This window comes from Schistocerca cancellata, chromosome 4 (assembly GCF_023864275.1).
Source record: "Schistocerca cancellata isolate TAMUIC-IGC-003103 chromosome 4, iqSchCanc2.1, whole genome shotgun sequence".
In the NCBI taxonomy this organism is placed as follows: domain Eukaryota; kingdom Metazoa; phylum Arthropoda; class Insecta; order Orthoptera; family Acrididae; genus Schistocerca; species Schistocerca cancellata.
Genome location: NC_064629.1, coordinates 174,550,963 through 174,569,289, shown reverse-complemented (window position 1 = coordinate 174,569,289; position 18,327 = coordinate 174,550,963). Strand labels below are relative to the sequence as shown.

Below are 18,327 nucleotides of genomic sequence, written 5' to 3'. Positions count from 1 at the left end.
TCCATTTGGCCACTGGCACCTTTTACACTCACGCAGTTGAGAGTCTCTATGCAGAAGCTGCTGAATGGCTGCTGTCACACTGACATCATGTTCTCCTCAGCAGATACGCATACCGTTTATCTCCTATATCTGGCCACCCATCCTATGCCTCCTCCTTCGATGACTCTTTCGACGGCCAATATGGGGCACATCCCTCTTCTCTGTTCCCTCCTGCAGTTTGCTTTCTGCTTTTACTCCAGCAGCTTCCCTTCACACTACCTGCTCCTTTCCCAATGGATGTGAACCCTTCACCAACTTGGCTTCATTCGGCAGCCCATGTTCACCTTGGACTCCATTCACTTCCTAGGGAAACTACTCCATATTCGATCTATCACTGTAAATGCTTGACCATACGCATGGAACTTAGTGATAGTACCTTTGTGCACACTGATAGCTCTTGGACTGACTGTGGTGATGGGTTGCTTTCGTCGTTGGCACTGACAATTTTTGGTATCGGTTTCCGGAACACTGTTCAGTACTTACAGCGGAGCTCTTTGCCCTGTGTAGGGCCACACAGTACATCCAGGGATACAGTTTTTCCAATTGTGTCATCCAATTCTTTAAGTGCGCTTCAGAGCTTCTGTGTGCTGTACACAGTCCACCCCTGAGTGCAACGGGTCCAAGGAAGCTTCCAGTTGCTCACTCTTGAGTGAGCCACTGTAATGTTTATGTGAGTCCATGGTCACGTTGGTCTGCTGGAAAACGAGGCTGGTGACACTACTGCCAAGGCTTTAGTCCTCCTACCTCGTCCTGCTAGTTCTTCCATTCCGTCTGATGATTTCAGTGTTGCCATCTGTCAGCAGGCAGTGTCACCACTGGTCTTCCCTTCATGGGATCAAACTCTGGGGAATTAAACCTCTACCAGCAGCTTGGCTGACCTCCTTTCTGCCCTCTCACAGCAAGGAGATCATTCTAGCTAGGTTGCGTATTGGGCACCGTCATTTTAGCCATCGCCATTTGTTAAAGTGGTGATCCCCTACTACTTTGTGCTTATTATCATCAACCTTCGATGGTTCGCCGTTTCCAGACCAAATGCCCTTTTTTTTAACCACTATGTATGTTTGTTTGCTGTCTGAGATAGCGTCCGTTTTAGCAAACAATGCACAGGCTGTTGAGTGCGTTTTACTTTTTATCCATCATAGCAATATGGTAAAGGACATTTAATTTTTAGTTCAGGACCCCTGTTGTCTCTTTGGTGTAGTTTGTGGACCTTTCTCCAAGAGGAAGTCCTTGTTCTTAGCTCTCTGTCCTTCCATTGATTGGGCTTAACATAGTAGTATTAGTGTTCTGAGATTCTGGCATGGGCACATATGACCTTCATTGTTTTTATGCCCTAAAACAAAACAAACCCTTAAGCCGCTGGCACACAGATCTGTGCTGTTGAACGTTAACGTTGAGCATGCCAAGTTCAATGTGCTGCTGAACGCTCAGGAATGATGCAACTTGTGCATACGGTACGTGGGACTAACGTGGTATACGCGATTGCAACACACTCCAGCGGCAGTTGAGGGATGTTTCTAGTTCTTAAATCACACTATTTACTCAACGGGTGCGCGTAAAATTCCCACGTTACCTCTATTAAAACGCACATTTCCTCCATCGTCCACGAAAAGGAAAGTACCATGTCCAATGAATAAGGACACAGACTTATAAAAGTTCCATTACAAACAGTGCGGTACAAATTTGGAATACTTCTCCGCATAAGATAAACATTATTTCATCATTCCCACATTTTAGTAAAACCCCAAGGTCAGTCTTATTTGATCACTGTTCCTACCCAGTAGCAGAATCTTTGCAACATGTGAATTATGAAACGTAAAAGAAGAAGGAGCAAAATATCTTTATACAAGTAGCGCAAGCTGTCCTGTAGTTTAAGCCAATCGAACAAAGTTATCCCTCAAAAAAAGGTGAACTCATATTTACATAACATCAACTATTATAGTATATACTTATATTAAACTAATAATAAAGTATCAGAACCTCATAAAAATGCGAATGTTAGGAAACAAAATTTGGAAGTGTGAAGATGTGAACCACCGCCCCAACAACGAACTTCATACAAGACAGAGATGCTACTCATTACGCTAAACCAACACCACATCCCATGCATCTAATCATATTATGTCACGGCTTTCTGAAAACCTTAATCGTAGATATGTTACTAATTGAAATTTAATTATAACAAATTGTACCAAGAACAATGCGTATTGGGTGGATCTGCAGTGTGTCGCTGACTTCAAATAGCCTACTCTCATAATACGCAAGTTACAATAATTCTTTTGCCATGAATATGATGTTTCTCATTATTTTATTGGAACAGATCACACAGTTAACAGCGGGTTTTACATATAGGCTTGAAATGAATGCCAATATGGCGCCTCACAACTCTGTACTGAAGGGAGACGGCATGTGTGTGATGTAGGTGGCATTGTGCCATCTCATTGGTCAATGCTCAGATGCATGCTCAGAATATCTGACATGCCGTATATTGCTCTGCACGTTCGGAAAGACTCCCAAACGTGCTGTTCCACGCTATGACGTCAGAAACTCAACACGCTCAACATCAACGTTCGGATGCATGGTCCGTGTGCCGACGGCTTTAGGCCATGATTCTACTCATTCACAGGAATCTGAACATGGGGCAGATTGAAATTTTCACTCCTTTGTCATTGTCAGTATCTGGCTTACTTTCAACCGAGAATGAAATAAAAGCAGTCTCATGCTCTTTTTATAGCTCTCTATATTTCCTGTTTTGTATAATATTCTTATGAAGCTGTTCTATCTGTTGATTACCTCCCCCTTTTATTTTCTGTAATATGTGTTTCATTGCCATATTTTACCATCACTATTCTGATTCAGTGCACAAGCTATTAGCTTTCAACACAAATTCAGTGTAATATTTACAAATTTATGGAGTAGAAACATTTTTAATATTCTAGTAAAATTTTATTTTGCATAATTACTTTTATTATGTCTGTCTGCAAGTGCCTTTCTTCCTTCCCTCTATCCGTCGTGTACTTCTTGATACATGTTTTCTATCATACAATCATGAGAAATTTGTCAAGCTTTCTCAGAGAATGTCTAACATCATTGAGAAGAATCTTTTAACTGCAACTATAATTGGAAATAGTTCTTTGAGAAAAATTGAGAAATCATTTCTGGCTAGTAACAATCATTAGACCTTGTGACTCTCAATTGAAACATTTTTGGAGTCTGAATAACATGCAGAAATTTGGCTAGCTAAACTTGTCAAAAGTGCTAATATTTCAGAAGGTAACCACCTTCAAGATATTTTGAAGGCATGAAAATGACAGAGTGGGTACCTGCCAAAATATCATTGATAGTTATTGATGTGTTTATCTGCCTGCATTCCTGTGAGGAGTTCATACTTTAGATATGCAGGTGAAAGCTTAAAGCCTACATTTTTGTATTATTATTCCTCTTATAAAAGTGATATTTGTCTTCAGTCAACTCTAAAAAAATTTGTGACATCACTACGCAAGTACCATATGTTTTATTATATCCACTGTGCAATTTTTGTTATGCAACACCTGTGTGTGGGGGGGGGGGGGGGGGGGGGGGATGCGTATTTCTACCAAAACATGTGAAGACAATATAGTTGTTTGGTTTTGCCTGGAAACTTTGTATATCTAATTTTTCAAAAATCTCGTAATGTGAAATATAAACATATTGCAATTTTGTGTAACATGTTGTAAATGAACCTTGAAATGATAGCTTCATTAGATATTTTACATGGCAGTTGTGTAGTGCACAATTTATGCTGCTGTTAGAATTAATTCAATTAAATATATCCAATCCTTGTAAGAGATACCATATTTAATATAAAGCTTGGTGAGTCACATTATTTTCTATCTTTCAGGCTGACCATACAGCACCTCCAGCAGAATCCCGTGCACCATGTTCCACACACAGCCGGACAAGGAAAAGCTCGTCACAATGTGATGATGATGAGAAAAGGAAAAAGTTTCTTGAGAGAAATAGGTTAGTATCTTAATCAAATACAGTAAAACCCCTATTTTACATTTTCATGCAGTCCAGACTTAAAAAACACAAAACTAAAGAAAATGCATAATTTATGAAAATGTTAAACCCCCAAAATATGAGCAGAAACATGTGTGACTGGCATATATGGTAAAAAATCGTAATCCTCTCCAATAGGTTGTACGAGGGTCAGTCAAAAAGTAATGCCTCCTATTTTTTTTTCTACGTTTAATTGTCAGGAAATTTAAATGCAATTACATAGGTTGAAAACCACAACATTGAGGATCATTTTGTCATTTTTCAATGTAATCTCCGCCCATCTCTACAGTTTTGGTCCATCTTTGAACAAGGGCATGTATCCCAGCACGGTAAAAATCACAGCTCTGCTTCCTAAGCCATTGACGCACGGATGTTTTGACGGCCTCCTCATCTTCAAAATGAATCCCACGATGAGCTTCTTTTAGTGGCCCGAACAGATGGAAGTCTGATGGTGCCAGGTCAGGGCTGTATGGGGGATGAGGCAAAACTTCCCATCCAATTTTGACAATCTCGTCAGAGGTGTGATGACTGGTGTGTGGTCTTGCATTGTCATGCAAAAGAAGAACATCTGCCATTGATTTTGTTGGGCGAACTCGCTGAAGACGTGCTTTAAGTTTGTTGAGGGTTGTGACGTATTGAACAGAATTTATTGTGCATCCCTGCTCCAAAAAATCAACCAGAATCACACCCTCTGTATCCCAGAAAACTGTTGCCATAACTTTCCCTGCCGATCGCACAGTTTTGAATTTTTTCTTCCTCGGCGAGCTTGTGTGACGCCACTCCATTGACTGCCTCTTTGATTCGGGTTCAAAAAAATGCACCCATGTTTCGTCCCCGGTCACAATTTTTTTCAGAAACTCATCTCCCTCGAAACGGAAGTGCTGCAAGTGTTGGGAGGCTATTGTTTTCCTTGCCTCTTTATTCTGATCGGTTAACATTCTTGGAACCCACCGTGCACAAACTTTTGAGTACCCCAATTGTTTAATAATCGTGATCACACTGCCTTTACTAAGAGAAATAATGCGACACACTTCATCTGCAGTCACCCGACGGTCACCACGAATGATGTCATCAACTTGCTGAATGTTGTGTGGAGTCACTGCACTCACCGGCCTGCCGCTCCGCTTTTCGTCAGTCAACGGTGTTTGCCCTTCAGCTTCCTTACAACGATGAACCCATCGTCTAACAGTGCTGACATCCACTGTCACAACACCATACACCTTCTTCAGTCTTTCATGAATGCGTATGGGCGTTTCACCTTCTGCATTCAAGAATTCAATCACACAACGCTGTCTCAAACGAACATCGATGTCGGCCATCTTACAAACTTCTGCTGTGCTGCCACCTGTTGACACAGAAAGTTACTACTGCAGTGGATTGCAGAAGAAGGTTTGAGGAATGGCGCCAAATTCAAATTTTTCACTTAACTTAATTTCTTTAAGTAGAAAAAAAATGGGAGGCATTACTTTTTGACCGACCCTCGTATAAGCAAAGGAAATTAGGTGTACAATACAATGTTTATACAATAATCAGTGATGATGAATTTTGTCAGTTCTTAAAAAATCAAAGAGTTGTAACAGCAAGTAAAACTTGTCAAAAAATTGAAATTGCTTTCAGGGTACAAGGTAATTGAGCTATTTTCTGACATGCTATGATCACAAATTGTACATAAACACACAGTTTTGAGAGATCTTTCCTTTGTGCTCATCCTGAAAAAAGCTAAAAGTGATTAACATGGTGAATTAAACCGAAAACTATAAAGTATGGCGAAAGGCATCAGAATCAACCATTGAGGTGTGTGCGTTCCTTCTGTAACTATTAGCAGTGCAGCATACTCTGGTGATGTGAGGGCAGTGACCTCTTGTGTATCACTTGTAAACTTTTCCTTGTTGATTCTGTTGAGTATTTGAAGTGGAGTGTTCTGCAGTATTGCCAATGTGTGCCGTTTGCAGTTTGAACTCATTGCTTGCTGTACTGCAAACACAGCAAGGTTTGTGAAAGCATGTCTGTACACACAAGCTTTCCTTCACATGTACTTATTTTGTACCAGTGAATATGAAATAAAGCTAAACCTGCTGTGATTTCAGTGTTTCTCTGCTCCAGCAATCCGTAACATTTATAAAAATCTGTGTGCCATCACAATGCATTAAACACCATTGAGGACTGCAACGAAGATGAACAAGCCATTGCACAACCATTCACTGAACATGTCCTGTTAATTGTGGTGCTGCATAGCAAATGGAATAGCTTACATTGACTGCAGTCTGTAGAGGCACAATACATTCCAGATTCTGTTGACAGACTGCGAGTGCACTACTGTAAGTAAAATTAATGCACGGTAGTGAAGGATGTACAAGGCATAACTATCTAAATTAAACCGAAGTGGAAGCAGTGGTATACACCAATCATATCAACTGTACTTTGGAACAAGCCACCAAGTAAGCTAGCTGTTTATCACTCTGTATGCTAGAAGCCACTGCATTAGTGTGATGTCACTGTGCTATGCAGCTATTGGCTGTAGGCGGAAAACAAACATCCGAGATGTTGTAATCTGGCAGTTTCCACTGTATTTCTCAGTTTTCAGTTTATTTCACCATGTAGGCTATAAATTTTTGCCATTTTCAAAATTAACATAACATGAAAGAAAGCTCAAAACTGCGTATAATTTGTGGCAGTAGTGTGTTGGGAAATGGCTCAATTACCTCGTACATCATTAACAAAAGCGATAGTCTTTTTAATTATGCACCCTACAATATTACTAGTGGCAAACTAAACTAAACTCCATCGTAGCAGGCCTCGAAGGCCCAATGGTACTGACTGTTGCTTGTGGCGTAATCAATCCATGGACTGGCATTGGTCTTATGACTTGCTGGGAACATCTGTCAAAAGACTGGAGGTAGGATATCCATCCAACAGCACAGATGGAGGAGGCAGCATTGGTACTGCTGCAAGTGGCGAAGGCTATGCAGCTGATGGAGGCTTGATGTTCACGAACATTGCTGTTGACAGTGATGAATGTTGTGGCTGCGGAGGTGACAGCAGCTGTGTAGGCAGGCAGAGGTTGACCTCCATGGCAGAGTTGTTTGACGACCCATGCACCTGAATGTCAGGTACTGGCAAGGAATGTCAGGTATTGCTGAGGACCACTGTGGGGCAACAGCTTGTGAGGCAGACAGTATGTCTGAAATGAGAAAATGTATGGCAGGCTCACAATACTCACAAAAATATGATTGATTTTGGTGCCATTGATGGGTTCCTATTTCGCTGTGAATGTTACAATTAGCTTGGCCAGTTGCCTGAGTGATGATACTGGGTTCCCAGTTGTGAGGCTTGTTAAATGCACAATAGTTTGAAGCACGCTGTCGAGGGTGAAATACACTCCTGGAAATTGAAATAAGAACACCGTGAATTCATTGTCCCAGGAAGGGGAAACTTTATTGACACATTCCTGGGGTCAGATACATCACATGATCACACTGACAGAACCACAGGCACATAGACACAGGCAACAGAGCATGCACAATGTCGGCACTAGTACAGTGTATATCCACCTTTCGCAGCAATGCAGGCTGCTATTCTCCCATGGAGACGATCGTAGAGATGCTGGATGTAGTCCTGTGGAACGGCTTGCCATGCCATTTCCACCTGGCGCCTCAGTTGGACCAGCGTTCGTGCTGGACGTGCAGACCGCGTGAGACGACGCTTCATCCAGTCCCAAGCATGCTCAATGGGGGACAGATCCAGAGATCTTGCTGGCCAGGGTAGTTGACTTACACCTTCTAGAGCACGTTGGGTGGCACGGGATACATGCGGACGTGCATTGTCCTGTTGGAACAGCAAGTTCCCTTGCCGGTCTAGGAATGGTAGAACGATGGGTTTGATGATGGTTTGGATGTACCGTGCACTATTCAGTGTCCCCTCGACGATCACCAGTGGTGTACGGCCAGTGTAGGAGATCGCTCCTCACACCATGATGCCGGGTGTTGGCCCTGTGTGCCTCGGTCGTATGCAGTCCTGATTGTGGCGCTCACCTGCACGGCGCCAAACACGCATACGACCATCATTGGCACCAAGGCAGAAGCGACTCTCATCGCTGAAGACGACATGTTTCCATTCGTCCCTCCATTCACGCCTGTCGCGACACCACTGGAGGCGGGCTGCACGATGTTGGGGCGTGAGCGGAAGACGGCCTAACGGTGTGCGGGACCGTAGCCCAGCTTCATGGAGATGGTTGCGAATGGTCCTCGCCGATACCCCAGGAGCAACAGTGTCCCTAATTTGCTGGGAAGTGGCGGTGCGGTCCCCTACGGCACTGCGTAGGATCCTATGGTCTTGGCGTGCATCCGTGCGTCGCTGCGGTCCGGTCCCAGGTCGACGGGCACGTGCACCTTCCGCCGAACACTGGCGACAACATCAATGTACTGTGGAGACTTCACGCCCCACGTGTTGAGCAATTCGGCGGTACGTCCACCCGGCCTCCCGCATGCCCACTATACGCCCTCGCTCAAATTCCGTCAACTGCACATACGGTTCACGTCCACGCTGTCGCGGCATGCTACCAGTGTTAAAGACTGCGATGGAGCTCCGTATGCCACGGCAAACTGGCTGACACTGACGGCGGCGGTGCACAAATGCTGCGCAGCTAGCGCCATTCGACGGCCAACACCGCGGTTCCTGGTGTGTCCACTGTGCCGTGCGTGTGATCATTGCTTGTACAGCCCTCTCGCAGTGTCCAGAGCAAGTATGGTGGGTCTGACACACCGGTGTCAATGTGTTCTTTTTTCCATTTCCAGGAGTGTAGATGCAGCAAATTGTAGTGGTGATGACTATGTGATAATTCTGCTGGTGAAGCGTTGCGAAAAGGTGAAGCGTGATAGGTGTTGAGAAACAACAACAAAGGATATGAAACTTTCTCACAGATTAAAACTGTATGGTGGACCAGGATTTGAACCAAGGACCTTTGTTTCATGGGCATGTGCTCTACCACTGAGCTACCCGAGAGAGAGTCATGACTCGTTGTCAGCTTTACTTTCATTAGCATTTCATGTCGTACTTTCCAAACTTCACAGAAGTTTTCATGTGAAATTTGCACCATCCCTTTTGGAAGAAAGGATATTGTGGATATGTGGCTTAGCCACAGCCTGATGGATGTTTCCAGAATGAATTTTTCACTCTGCAGCAAAGTGTATGCCGATATGAAACTTTCTGGCAGATAAAAACTGGTTGCTGGACTGGGACCCCAGCCTGGAACTTTTGCCTTTCACGGACAGTTGAGATGAAGTAGTAGTGGAAGTAAAGCTGTGGTGGCAGGTTGTGAGTCATTCTTGGGTAACTTAGTTGGTAGAGCTCTTGCTGTGAAAGGCAAAGGTCCCGGGTTTGAGTCTCAGTCTGGCACACAGTTTTAATCTGCCTGGAAGTTTCAGATCAACGCACAGTCCACTGCAGAGTGAAACACTCATTCTTCCAACAGCAAAGCATGTTCTCATGAGTCCAAGCATGAAGTTTGGACATCTGAACCTTGAAAATGTGAAAGGTCAAGGAGAGCACGGTGCTACCGTATGTGATGAATACCATTTTGTTGGAAAAATTGTTGAAAATTTAGTGAATAAAACTTTGTAGCATTCTCTGGAACGATAGTCTAGGACTAGCAAAATCAGTGTCGAAGCATTGCCAGTTACTGTCAACTCGAGGCCAATTGAAAAATTCCTTGCACTGTGTTGTATGGTTACCTGTCCATGCATAACATTGGGCAGTCATCTGTTCAATATGCTTGTCATGGCTGAGCCACATACACTGCTGGAACGCTAACTGCTTAGTTCTAACAATTCCCTAATGTCCTCTCTGTAATATTTTCAAAACATGTTGCTGCGATGATGTGGGAATCGTGACCAACATTTGTTCATTAGAAGTATGCAATAAAACTGCACCATTCCGAAGAGAGAGGCTGTTGTGTTGCCCATAGTATTTGCATACTAGTGCAACTGAAATGGATGTCGAATTATGAGGCAACCAATCCAAATGTTATACTTAAGCAATCATAATGATTGATCTTGTTCACTAGCTTGTGTGATTGGTTGACAATCGGGAGGGGGAAGTCTTGCAGACCTTGTGAATCAGAGTGATGAATCTGAAAATGATGAGCTTCTGATGCATTGATTTCTGAATAATTTCCCCATAGGAAAGCGATATAATGTGTCTGTGTTTGTATACTGTGCCATAGGGCAGTAAATAATTTCATACTGATAACTGGAAAGAAGTAGTGACCAGTGTTGTAGCTTCTGTGCCGCACTGTTGGGCACGTCTTTCATTGGGCAAAAGAACAGTCACTGGCTTATGATCCACCAGAAATTTTTTTTCTGCAAAACAGATATTGATAAAATTTCATGAAATCATAAATGATGGGTATGACTTCCTTTTCAAACTGACTGTAATTGACTTGGAACTTATTCAACATCTTACATGTGAATGCTATGGCGCACTAAATGTTGCCAAATTTGTGAGATAAAACTGCTCCTATTCCATGTCGCTAGCACCGCCAGTTTCTGTGGATCAAAATGAATAAGACATGGGCAACTAAGCAATGCTAATGCATTTTTCAACTTCCTGAATGATTGCTTGTTTTCTCCTGTCCATTGGAAAGGAACATTATTACACTGAAGGTGATGCAAAGGATCTGCAATTCGTGCCTTGTTATGTCCAGAATAAATTTGATACAATAGCTCAGTTTGCCCAGGAACTACATGTAGTTCTGGTATATTTTTAGGAGAAGGTAATGCCCAGAAGTCCTATACATGTATACTTGAAGCATGAGATGTCCCAAATATTCAATTTCATCATTGAAAAATGAACACTTTTAAAATTACACTTAAGCCCTGCATCGTTTAAAACTTGAAAAAGACTCTCCAGATTTTTGAGGAGCACTTTGGTGTTTATCCAGACACAATGATATCATCCAAATAATTTTAACATGACGGAGCCTTCGATGTCACTTGTAGAAGAAAGCATTGAACTAGCACAGGGAGTGAAACAGTATTGATACAAACAAACATTTGTTTTGACTACCATAAATTTTTGTCTTTCCTTATCCAGGGGAAATTGGAGGTAGGCATTGAGTACACCAATTTTGGAAAAGAATATTCCGCCTTCTAGATGATCTGTAAGCTCCTCAATACATGGAAGCAGGAAAGAATCAGTAACCGTTTGAGCTTTAAAGTAGACACAAAGTCTGATTTTCTCCTTTTATTTTCTTGTGATAATCAAAGGACATGCCCACCTATTAGCAGAAATAGGTTTTGAGACACCTGTTTGTTGTAATCTGTCGAGTTCAGAGCCGACATCATCACAAATGGCGGGAGAACACTGGCACAGGCATGATTTTCGGAGCTGAGGGTGTCCCACTTGCTCGTAAGTACTTCGGTTAATCAATACGACTGAAGTATCAGAATTTAACTGAAATGGTATGGGTTGATTGCAAATTTGTAAAGATAGTTCTCTGAATATGACTATCAATTCTGACATTCTGAAGATTGCTTTTATCTGTTTTGTGAGAGACAGAGCTGTTTGCTGTTTTTGCAAGTGATGAGAGCTGATTTGAATTACCCAAGTTTTGCACTGTGGGTGCTGCTTTGCAATTCATGCATGTGTGTTTACGGTTCCTGCGAGTATTGCCAAGGCGAGCAGGTAAAGTTTTATAGTGTGGGATGATATTAATCTCCATTTGCTCAAATCTAGATTGAAGTGGTACAGTGTTTGCCTTGGACAACTTTTGCAGGCATACTTCGTGTGTATGTCTCAACTCATTACAGTGTCAGCATTCCACTTGGTGGAAGAAGTGCTATTTGCTATTGTGCATGTCATAAGACTTGACATGAGACTTCAGAGCACATGAATTTGCAGTATTAGTGACTTGGCATCTTATATCCTGCTTATGCTGTGGCTTGCAGCTGTTTCAGTGTGAACTGTGTGAAGTGGAGCCCACTTAGAACTAGGTGCAGTGAGTGTTGCAACAACAGGCACATTGAAGTCAATTTCCACAAAGTTTTGTACTTCCTGAGCTTTGATTACTTTAAGTATGTCATTAAGACAAGGATTGTGATGCTTTAGAATCTCAGACCATATTCTGTTGTCTGCAAGGTTGTAAATAATGGCTCTGCCAAGCATTTCTTCATGAAAAGAAGCTCCACAAGTGCATTTAAATTTGCAGTTCCTAGTCATGACCTTGAATTCAGTGATTCATTCCCTGTAAGATTGATTACTCTGATGACGTATACAAAAAAATTTCAAACAAGTAGCAGCTACATGAATCGGTGCTTCAGAAAATTTGCCTAGCTTCATGACTTCCTCGTAGGGTAGGTTTTGGGGTTCTAATTGAGGAAACCTTTTACAACACGAACGAAAGGTGTGCACACCTCCCCATGAAAAAAGAAGGAACATTGTGAGTCACCTGTGCTTTTGTAGGCTGTGAAGTGCTGTCAAAGTGTATCTGATATTTCATCAGTTCTTCTTGTTTTTCATCAGAGGAATGGAAGGGATGAGGTGGCACCTGCCTATCAGGATTCTGAACTTCTGTCATTGTCAGTTGCTGAGTTTTCCCCATTTCCTTATGCTTTGTAGCAAAATTTAGATTTGTTGGCTCGGAAACAGAATAATTGCAATGAGTGGTTGCTTGCCAGAAGTTGCCATTTCATACAAAATTTTAATCACTTCAAGAATAGATATAACAAATGTAGTAACACTTTAATGATAATGCAAAAATGATGAAATCTAGACACATTCTGTTCCTGGCTTTATTAGAAAAGAAAAATTTTTATTAGTTCTTTTGACACTGAAAGAGATGTTGATTAGTTCAGTGTGCAAGATATTGAATCTTCTTCCATGGATCCAGGTAGTCACAAATAACAAAATTGGAACCAGAAGTGTGTCTTGCATTCCTCGGTGTGATGATGTGGCTGAACACTCTAGAACACACCAAACACTATAGAATAATTAAAGCATAAATGTATTTATTTACAGTATATTCAGATAAAGAATACATGACTGTCTATCTTATAATCTCTCTACAGTCTCTCTCTCTCTCTCTCTCTCTCTCTCTCTCTCTCTCTCTCTCTCTCTCTCTCTCTGTGTTCCACATGTACACTCACAGTGACTTTAGAGTAGTCTGATGATAATCTGAGACAGAGCTCCGAGTATTGTGGAACAATAACAAGTGCAGGCAGTGAGGTGATGTGAATTTTGCATCCTACGATGGCTCACGTAGTGGCCTGGCGGCATAAGATGAGCCTAAATAGTAGCAGCTTGTGGTGGTCAGTTTACATGTTTCTTCTGCAGAGATACAAGCGGCACACGATGCACCATGTGCAATCAACAAAGGCACCATCAAAATTGCAGATTTGTTGAACAATCCCTAATACAGGATAATAGATACAGTTTGGCATCCAGTGTGTCAGAAGAGATACGATTGTGGAAAGAGATACGATTGTGGAATAATATTGGTGTAGATAGAGAATACAAACAATGCCACAAATTATTGGAAAGATAAGATTGTGCCGGAAGTAAACTGTGAATTACAGGTGACTGTAATACATGGTTTGTGGACATTGAAACAGAGTTATAAGAGTATGCATCACAGAAAAATTTAATTTGAGTCTCAGGATTACAAAGACCTCATGAGTAAAATATCGTGAACTGTCATCAAAATGACAAGACAACGATAAAGAAAGAAGACAGCAACAGCATACATGGCGAGGCCAGTCACGTATATGGGGAAGAATTGCTGTGGATAGGGAGCTTTTAGGAAGCAGTCAGAGTCACAGTGTGAGCAGTGTGGGGAATGCTGGGGGTGCACACTCGGAGGTCTGGAGGTCAGGGCACGGATGCGATGCAGACACTTTCTTCCACTGGCTACAGTGGAAGCTCTAAATACTTGCAGTCAAATACTATGGGGTACATTATCATTGAGAGAAGTCAGAATAAATAAGACTAGGCAAGATGAGTAATTTAGGGAAAATGGTGGAGTAGAAAGTGACAGAAGAAATGTGGGATATGATATCAAGGTTTGGTAAGTAAAAATAATGAAAAAATATAAGAATCTTTTAAGGACACTAACAGTTGAATGGAGTCATCTAACAGGGGTACTGAGAGGGCTCGTGTGGATAAAGTAGGAGAATCTTGTGGAATACTAAAAAGAGCTTAATGAAATAAGGAAAGATAGCAAGGAAAATAATGACAATATCAAGGTAGCTCTCACTGAAAATATACAGTAGTTGGTGAAGAAACTAGCGAGAATTAAAGGATTAAATGAAAATATGGCGGATTTTATAGAATAACAAAACTTGATAAGGAGTAGGTTGGCAGGCAGAGTGAGCACGAGTGAAACCATTCAGGTTGAACCTAGTGAAAATACGATGAGAAGGAGAAAGCTAGTAATACTTTCCAAAACACTGCTAGTAGGGAGACTGAAGGATTTAAAAGGACAGTCTGTAATAAGGTAGGCCCAGATGAAAAGCTTCAGCCCACACTATCTGTTAATGTAGGTTCTTTTAAGAGATTTGTTGTATGTAATGTAAAGGAGGTGTTTGAGGAAATAAATGGTATTCAGCATGAGATCAGTGATTTTAATAACATAGACACTGAACTGTCTGCTGAAAACGTAAAGAAAAAGTTAAATTCAAAATTGAAAAGTAGAGCTACACTAAATAATAATAGTGGAAGTGTTATCAATGGAGACCACTGCTTGAAAGTTGTTGCTCTCTTCTGTATTACTAAGTGGCTATCTGAGAATCTGGTAACTGTAGCAGGCTTTGTACCTAATAGCTTTCAGGGCGAACAAAAATTTTATTTTCAATATTTCACGTAATTATTGACCAAATTCAAAAATTTAAAATGTTGTCATAATCTTATCTTTAAAGTTTATCACAATAAGAGACTTATTACAGTGATGGGCACACTCAGCAGATTCCCTTACCAAAAATTTTGAACCTTTACAAAACTCTTTCTGTGATCCTCCCCCTCCCTCCCTCCCCCCCCCCCCCTTCGCCTCCACACACACACACACACACACACACACACACACACACACACACACACACACAATGGTGAATGGAAAAAAGTATATCCCTTATTATGTTTCACTATTCATGCAGTGAGGTTTCAGCATCAGGCATGATGTTTTCTTACTCCTTTACTACTGGCTTCATTTGCAGCACTTCCATAATGAGAGCACTTTGCAACTTCCAACAAACTTGAAGCATAATTTCAAAGCTAGTCTAAACTTTTTCTTGCTTACATGCTTAACATAAATATGAAAGACATTAAGTCATTTGTAAAGTAATCAGAAATTTGATACTCTTTTGATTGAATTTTCTTATTTTGAGGGTACTGAAGGGTGATTTGTTTTAATTGTAAAAAACCATTCAACAGCCAAGATTGCATAAAATATTTCTTTATTTAAGATAACTGGTTTCAACAGACTTTGCTGTTATCTTCATTTCTTAAACTATTTTTGTTGTAAAACATGCTAATTTTATGCTGAACCTCATGCACAAGATATTGATTTTTGTCCACTTGACATCTTGTGCATGAGGTTCAATGTAAAATGAACATGTTATACAAGAAGATGACAGCAAAGTCTGTTGAAACCAGTTGTCTTAAATATAGAAATATTTTATGCGATCTTGACTGTTGAATGGGTTTTTACAGTTGAAGTTGTTTTATATGTGGGAGTTCGATTCTTTAAAGAACTGTGGTTGTACTGGTTTGTTATTGAAAGAAAAGTACTCAGTATTGGAAACATAGAAAGAAAAATAGGAATGTGTTGAATGACTGTGTCATGTGTTCATTTTGTCAGAAAAAGCAATGAAGGGTAATGGTTGGAAGGGCATCAGTTCGAAATTAAAGGCTAATGAGAACAAAACCAGTAACAATGTAAACAACATTCCCACAAATCAGATTGAAGGATATGGCAATTGTTTTCCCAGAAAAGGAATGGTTGGGCAATGAAGTGGTGCACATTTTCATGACTGCAGGTAAGAGAGTGGTTGTGAAAAAAGAAAACATTAATGAGAATTTACATTTCCGTGATAATAGACAGAATAATGATTGTGACAGAAAGGATCTTGATTGGAGTTCCAAAAGTACATAATAGTCAATATGATAATCATGACCAAAAAAGCCATTAATAGAGGGAAATGAATAAGGGCAGATAATAAACGGAATTATCAGTTTATCTTGAGTGTTAAAGTTGATGGTATTGAAGCAGTAGCAATCATTAACACTAGCAGCAATGCGCCATTGCAGGAGGTCTTTATGAGCAGTTAATAAACTGACTGGGGTGGGGGGGGGGGCAGAGAGAGAGAGAGAGAGAGAGAGAGAGAGAGAGAGAGAGAGAAATTGAACGAACCAGTTTAACCAATACAGAGGTTTGAGGTTTAGAGATAGCAGAAAAACAGAAAAGAAACAACTATTATGAGAAACATTAGAAATGAGGAATCAAGAAACAGTGCTGAGAGTTATTGACATATTGGTGCCAGATTGAAGTGTCATTAGTTGACAAAACTGTAAAGGAAGAGTTAAGAAATTTGCTTTTGAAATACCAGAATGTATTTTCAAGCAAGACAAGTTTAATGAAAGTTGGTGAAAAATCTTCCAATACTAATGACATGACAAGACAGAGAATTTTTACAGAACTTTTCAAGGACAATATATCATGTGTAGAATAGCCCATATGAATGCAGTTGAGGTATCACATCCTAGGTCCCATTTGGTAAAAAGAGTATATAACGTTGCAGATATAAAAAAATATCCTGGTATTATGGGAATGCTGCTCAGCTGTAGTGAAATAATACCATATGCTGGAAAAAGTACCTCTTTTGTGGACAAATAAGAAGTTGTTGGCAGACAGAATATGAAGTAGAATAGAATGTATTATATAAAGTATTGAAATATGATTATCAGAACACAGCAAATGTTAAAGCTAATTATTGTAACTAATTTTATTTTGCTTAATGTTTATCAGTGTACAAGAGGCTACCAGTACTTGGGCACATTATGATGAATGAACAGGGTGGAGTTTGGACTGGCTAGACGTTTAAAGAGCGTTAGGTAGAGGTGAGTCTCATTGCTAATGATCTTCTTTGGAATGTGACAGCCAGCTGTCGGTGCTGACTCACACAGGGATGTCAAGGTGACCTCACTATATTTGTTGTTTACTAAACTAAAATGGTAGTGAATGTTAGCATCAAAATAGGAGATGTTTGTAAACACAGGATATGAATACTATGTTTATGATGGTATGGGTTGATTTCTTTATGAGATGGCTTAACTAAAGAATATTATTTCATACATAAAGAATCGAAATTACATAACCAAATATTTGAGAACTTTAGTAGTGTTCATATGCCACTAGGGCAAGAAAAGTTAATAACAAGTTGCAAGCATTGGGGAAAATATAATAATAATTTGTATGCTTTTTCTAAAAGAGGTTTCTTTTGTTGCACGTAAGTCTAATATAACCCATGATACCTAGAGTCGTGGGAAAAATTGAAGACATGATGACAGGATGACCGAAGCCAAAGGTCAAAGCCAGAGTAACGGAAAGAAAAACATGTGGTTAAGGGCCACCTGATGATGGCATCCAACACTGGCCTTGCTGGAACCACAGTACTGAGGATTACTACATTCAAAAATTGAGTGAAAAGTGATTTAAAAGAAAAATTGTCAGTGTTGTGTGTTCCAATGTGATGACCGTAGAGTCACATGTGCTTATGGTGGGTGACAATGAGCCATAATTAAGTGGAAAGAAAGTAAATATCACATTTATAGCATATATATGTACTATAAATGGCAAAGAGCCATAGTTAAAGGTATCATAAATCGTATTTTATGTTTGTTTAATGATAGGATTTTAAAAAGTGGTGATACGGAATACAACCAGCTGTAGATAGTTGTGGAAATATGAGATCTGCAGAATGATTACTTTCTAAGTAATTGAAAATAAGTTTATTGTAAATAACTATCTGTTTTTCATCTGCGCATTTCAGTAAAGGGTCATGAATTTGAATTATTTCATATTATATGTTAACCTCACTGTATTTGTTGTTTACTAAACTAAAAATGGTAGTGAATGTTACTACTGCGAGAGCATGGCAAATAGGATACGTATCTTATTGTAATTTGAAGGAAAAGAAAGTTAGTGTGCATTGGAAGTATTTCCGTAAATGTCTAAAATTAGTTTTATTTGTAATAAGACTC

General features: G+C 40.3%; 1 protein-coding gene across 2 annotated transcripts in view; it reads left to right on the top strand.

Moving 5' to 3' along the window:
* Positions 1–18,327, top strand: part of LOC126184592 (cyclic AMP-responsive element-binding protein 5) — a 150,029-nt gene that overhangs the window by 92,400 nt on the left and 39,302 nt on the right. For both annotated transcript variants that reach the window (XM_049927033.1, XM_049927034.1), the window contains exon 9: positions 3,920–4,041. In XM_049927033.1, coding sequence (XP_049782990.1) covers positions 3,920–4,041 — 122 coding nt within the window. The remainder of the gene's footprint in view (positions 1–3,919; positions 4,042–18,327) is intronic.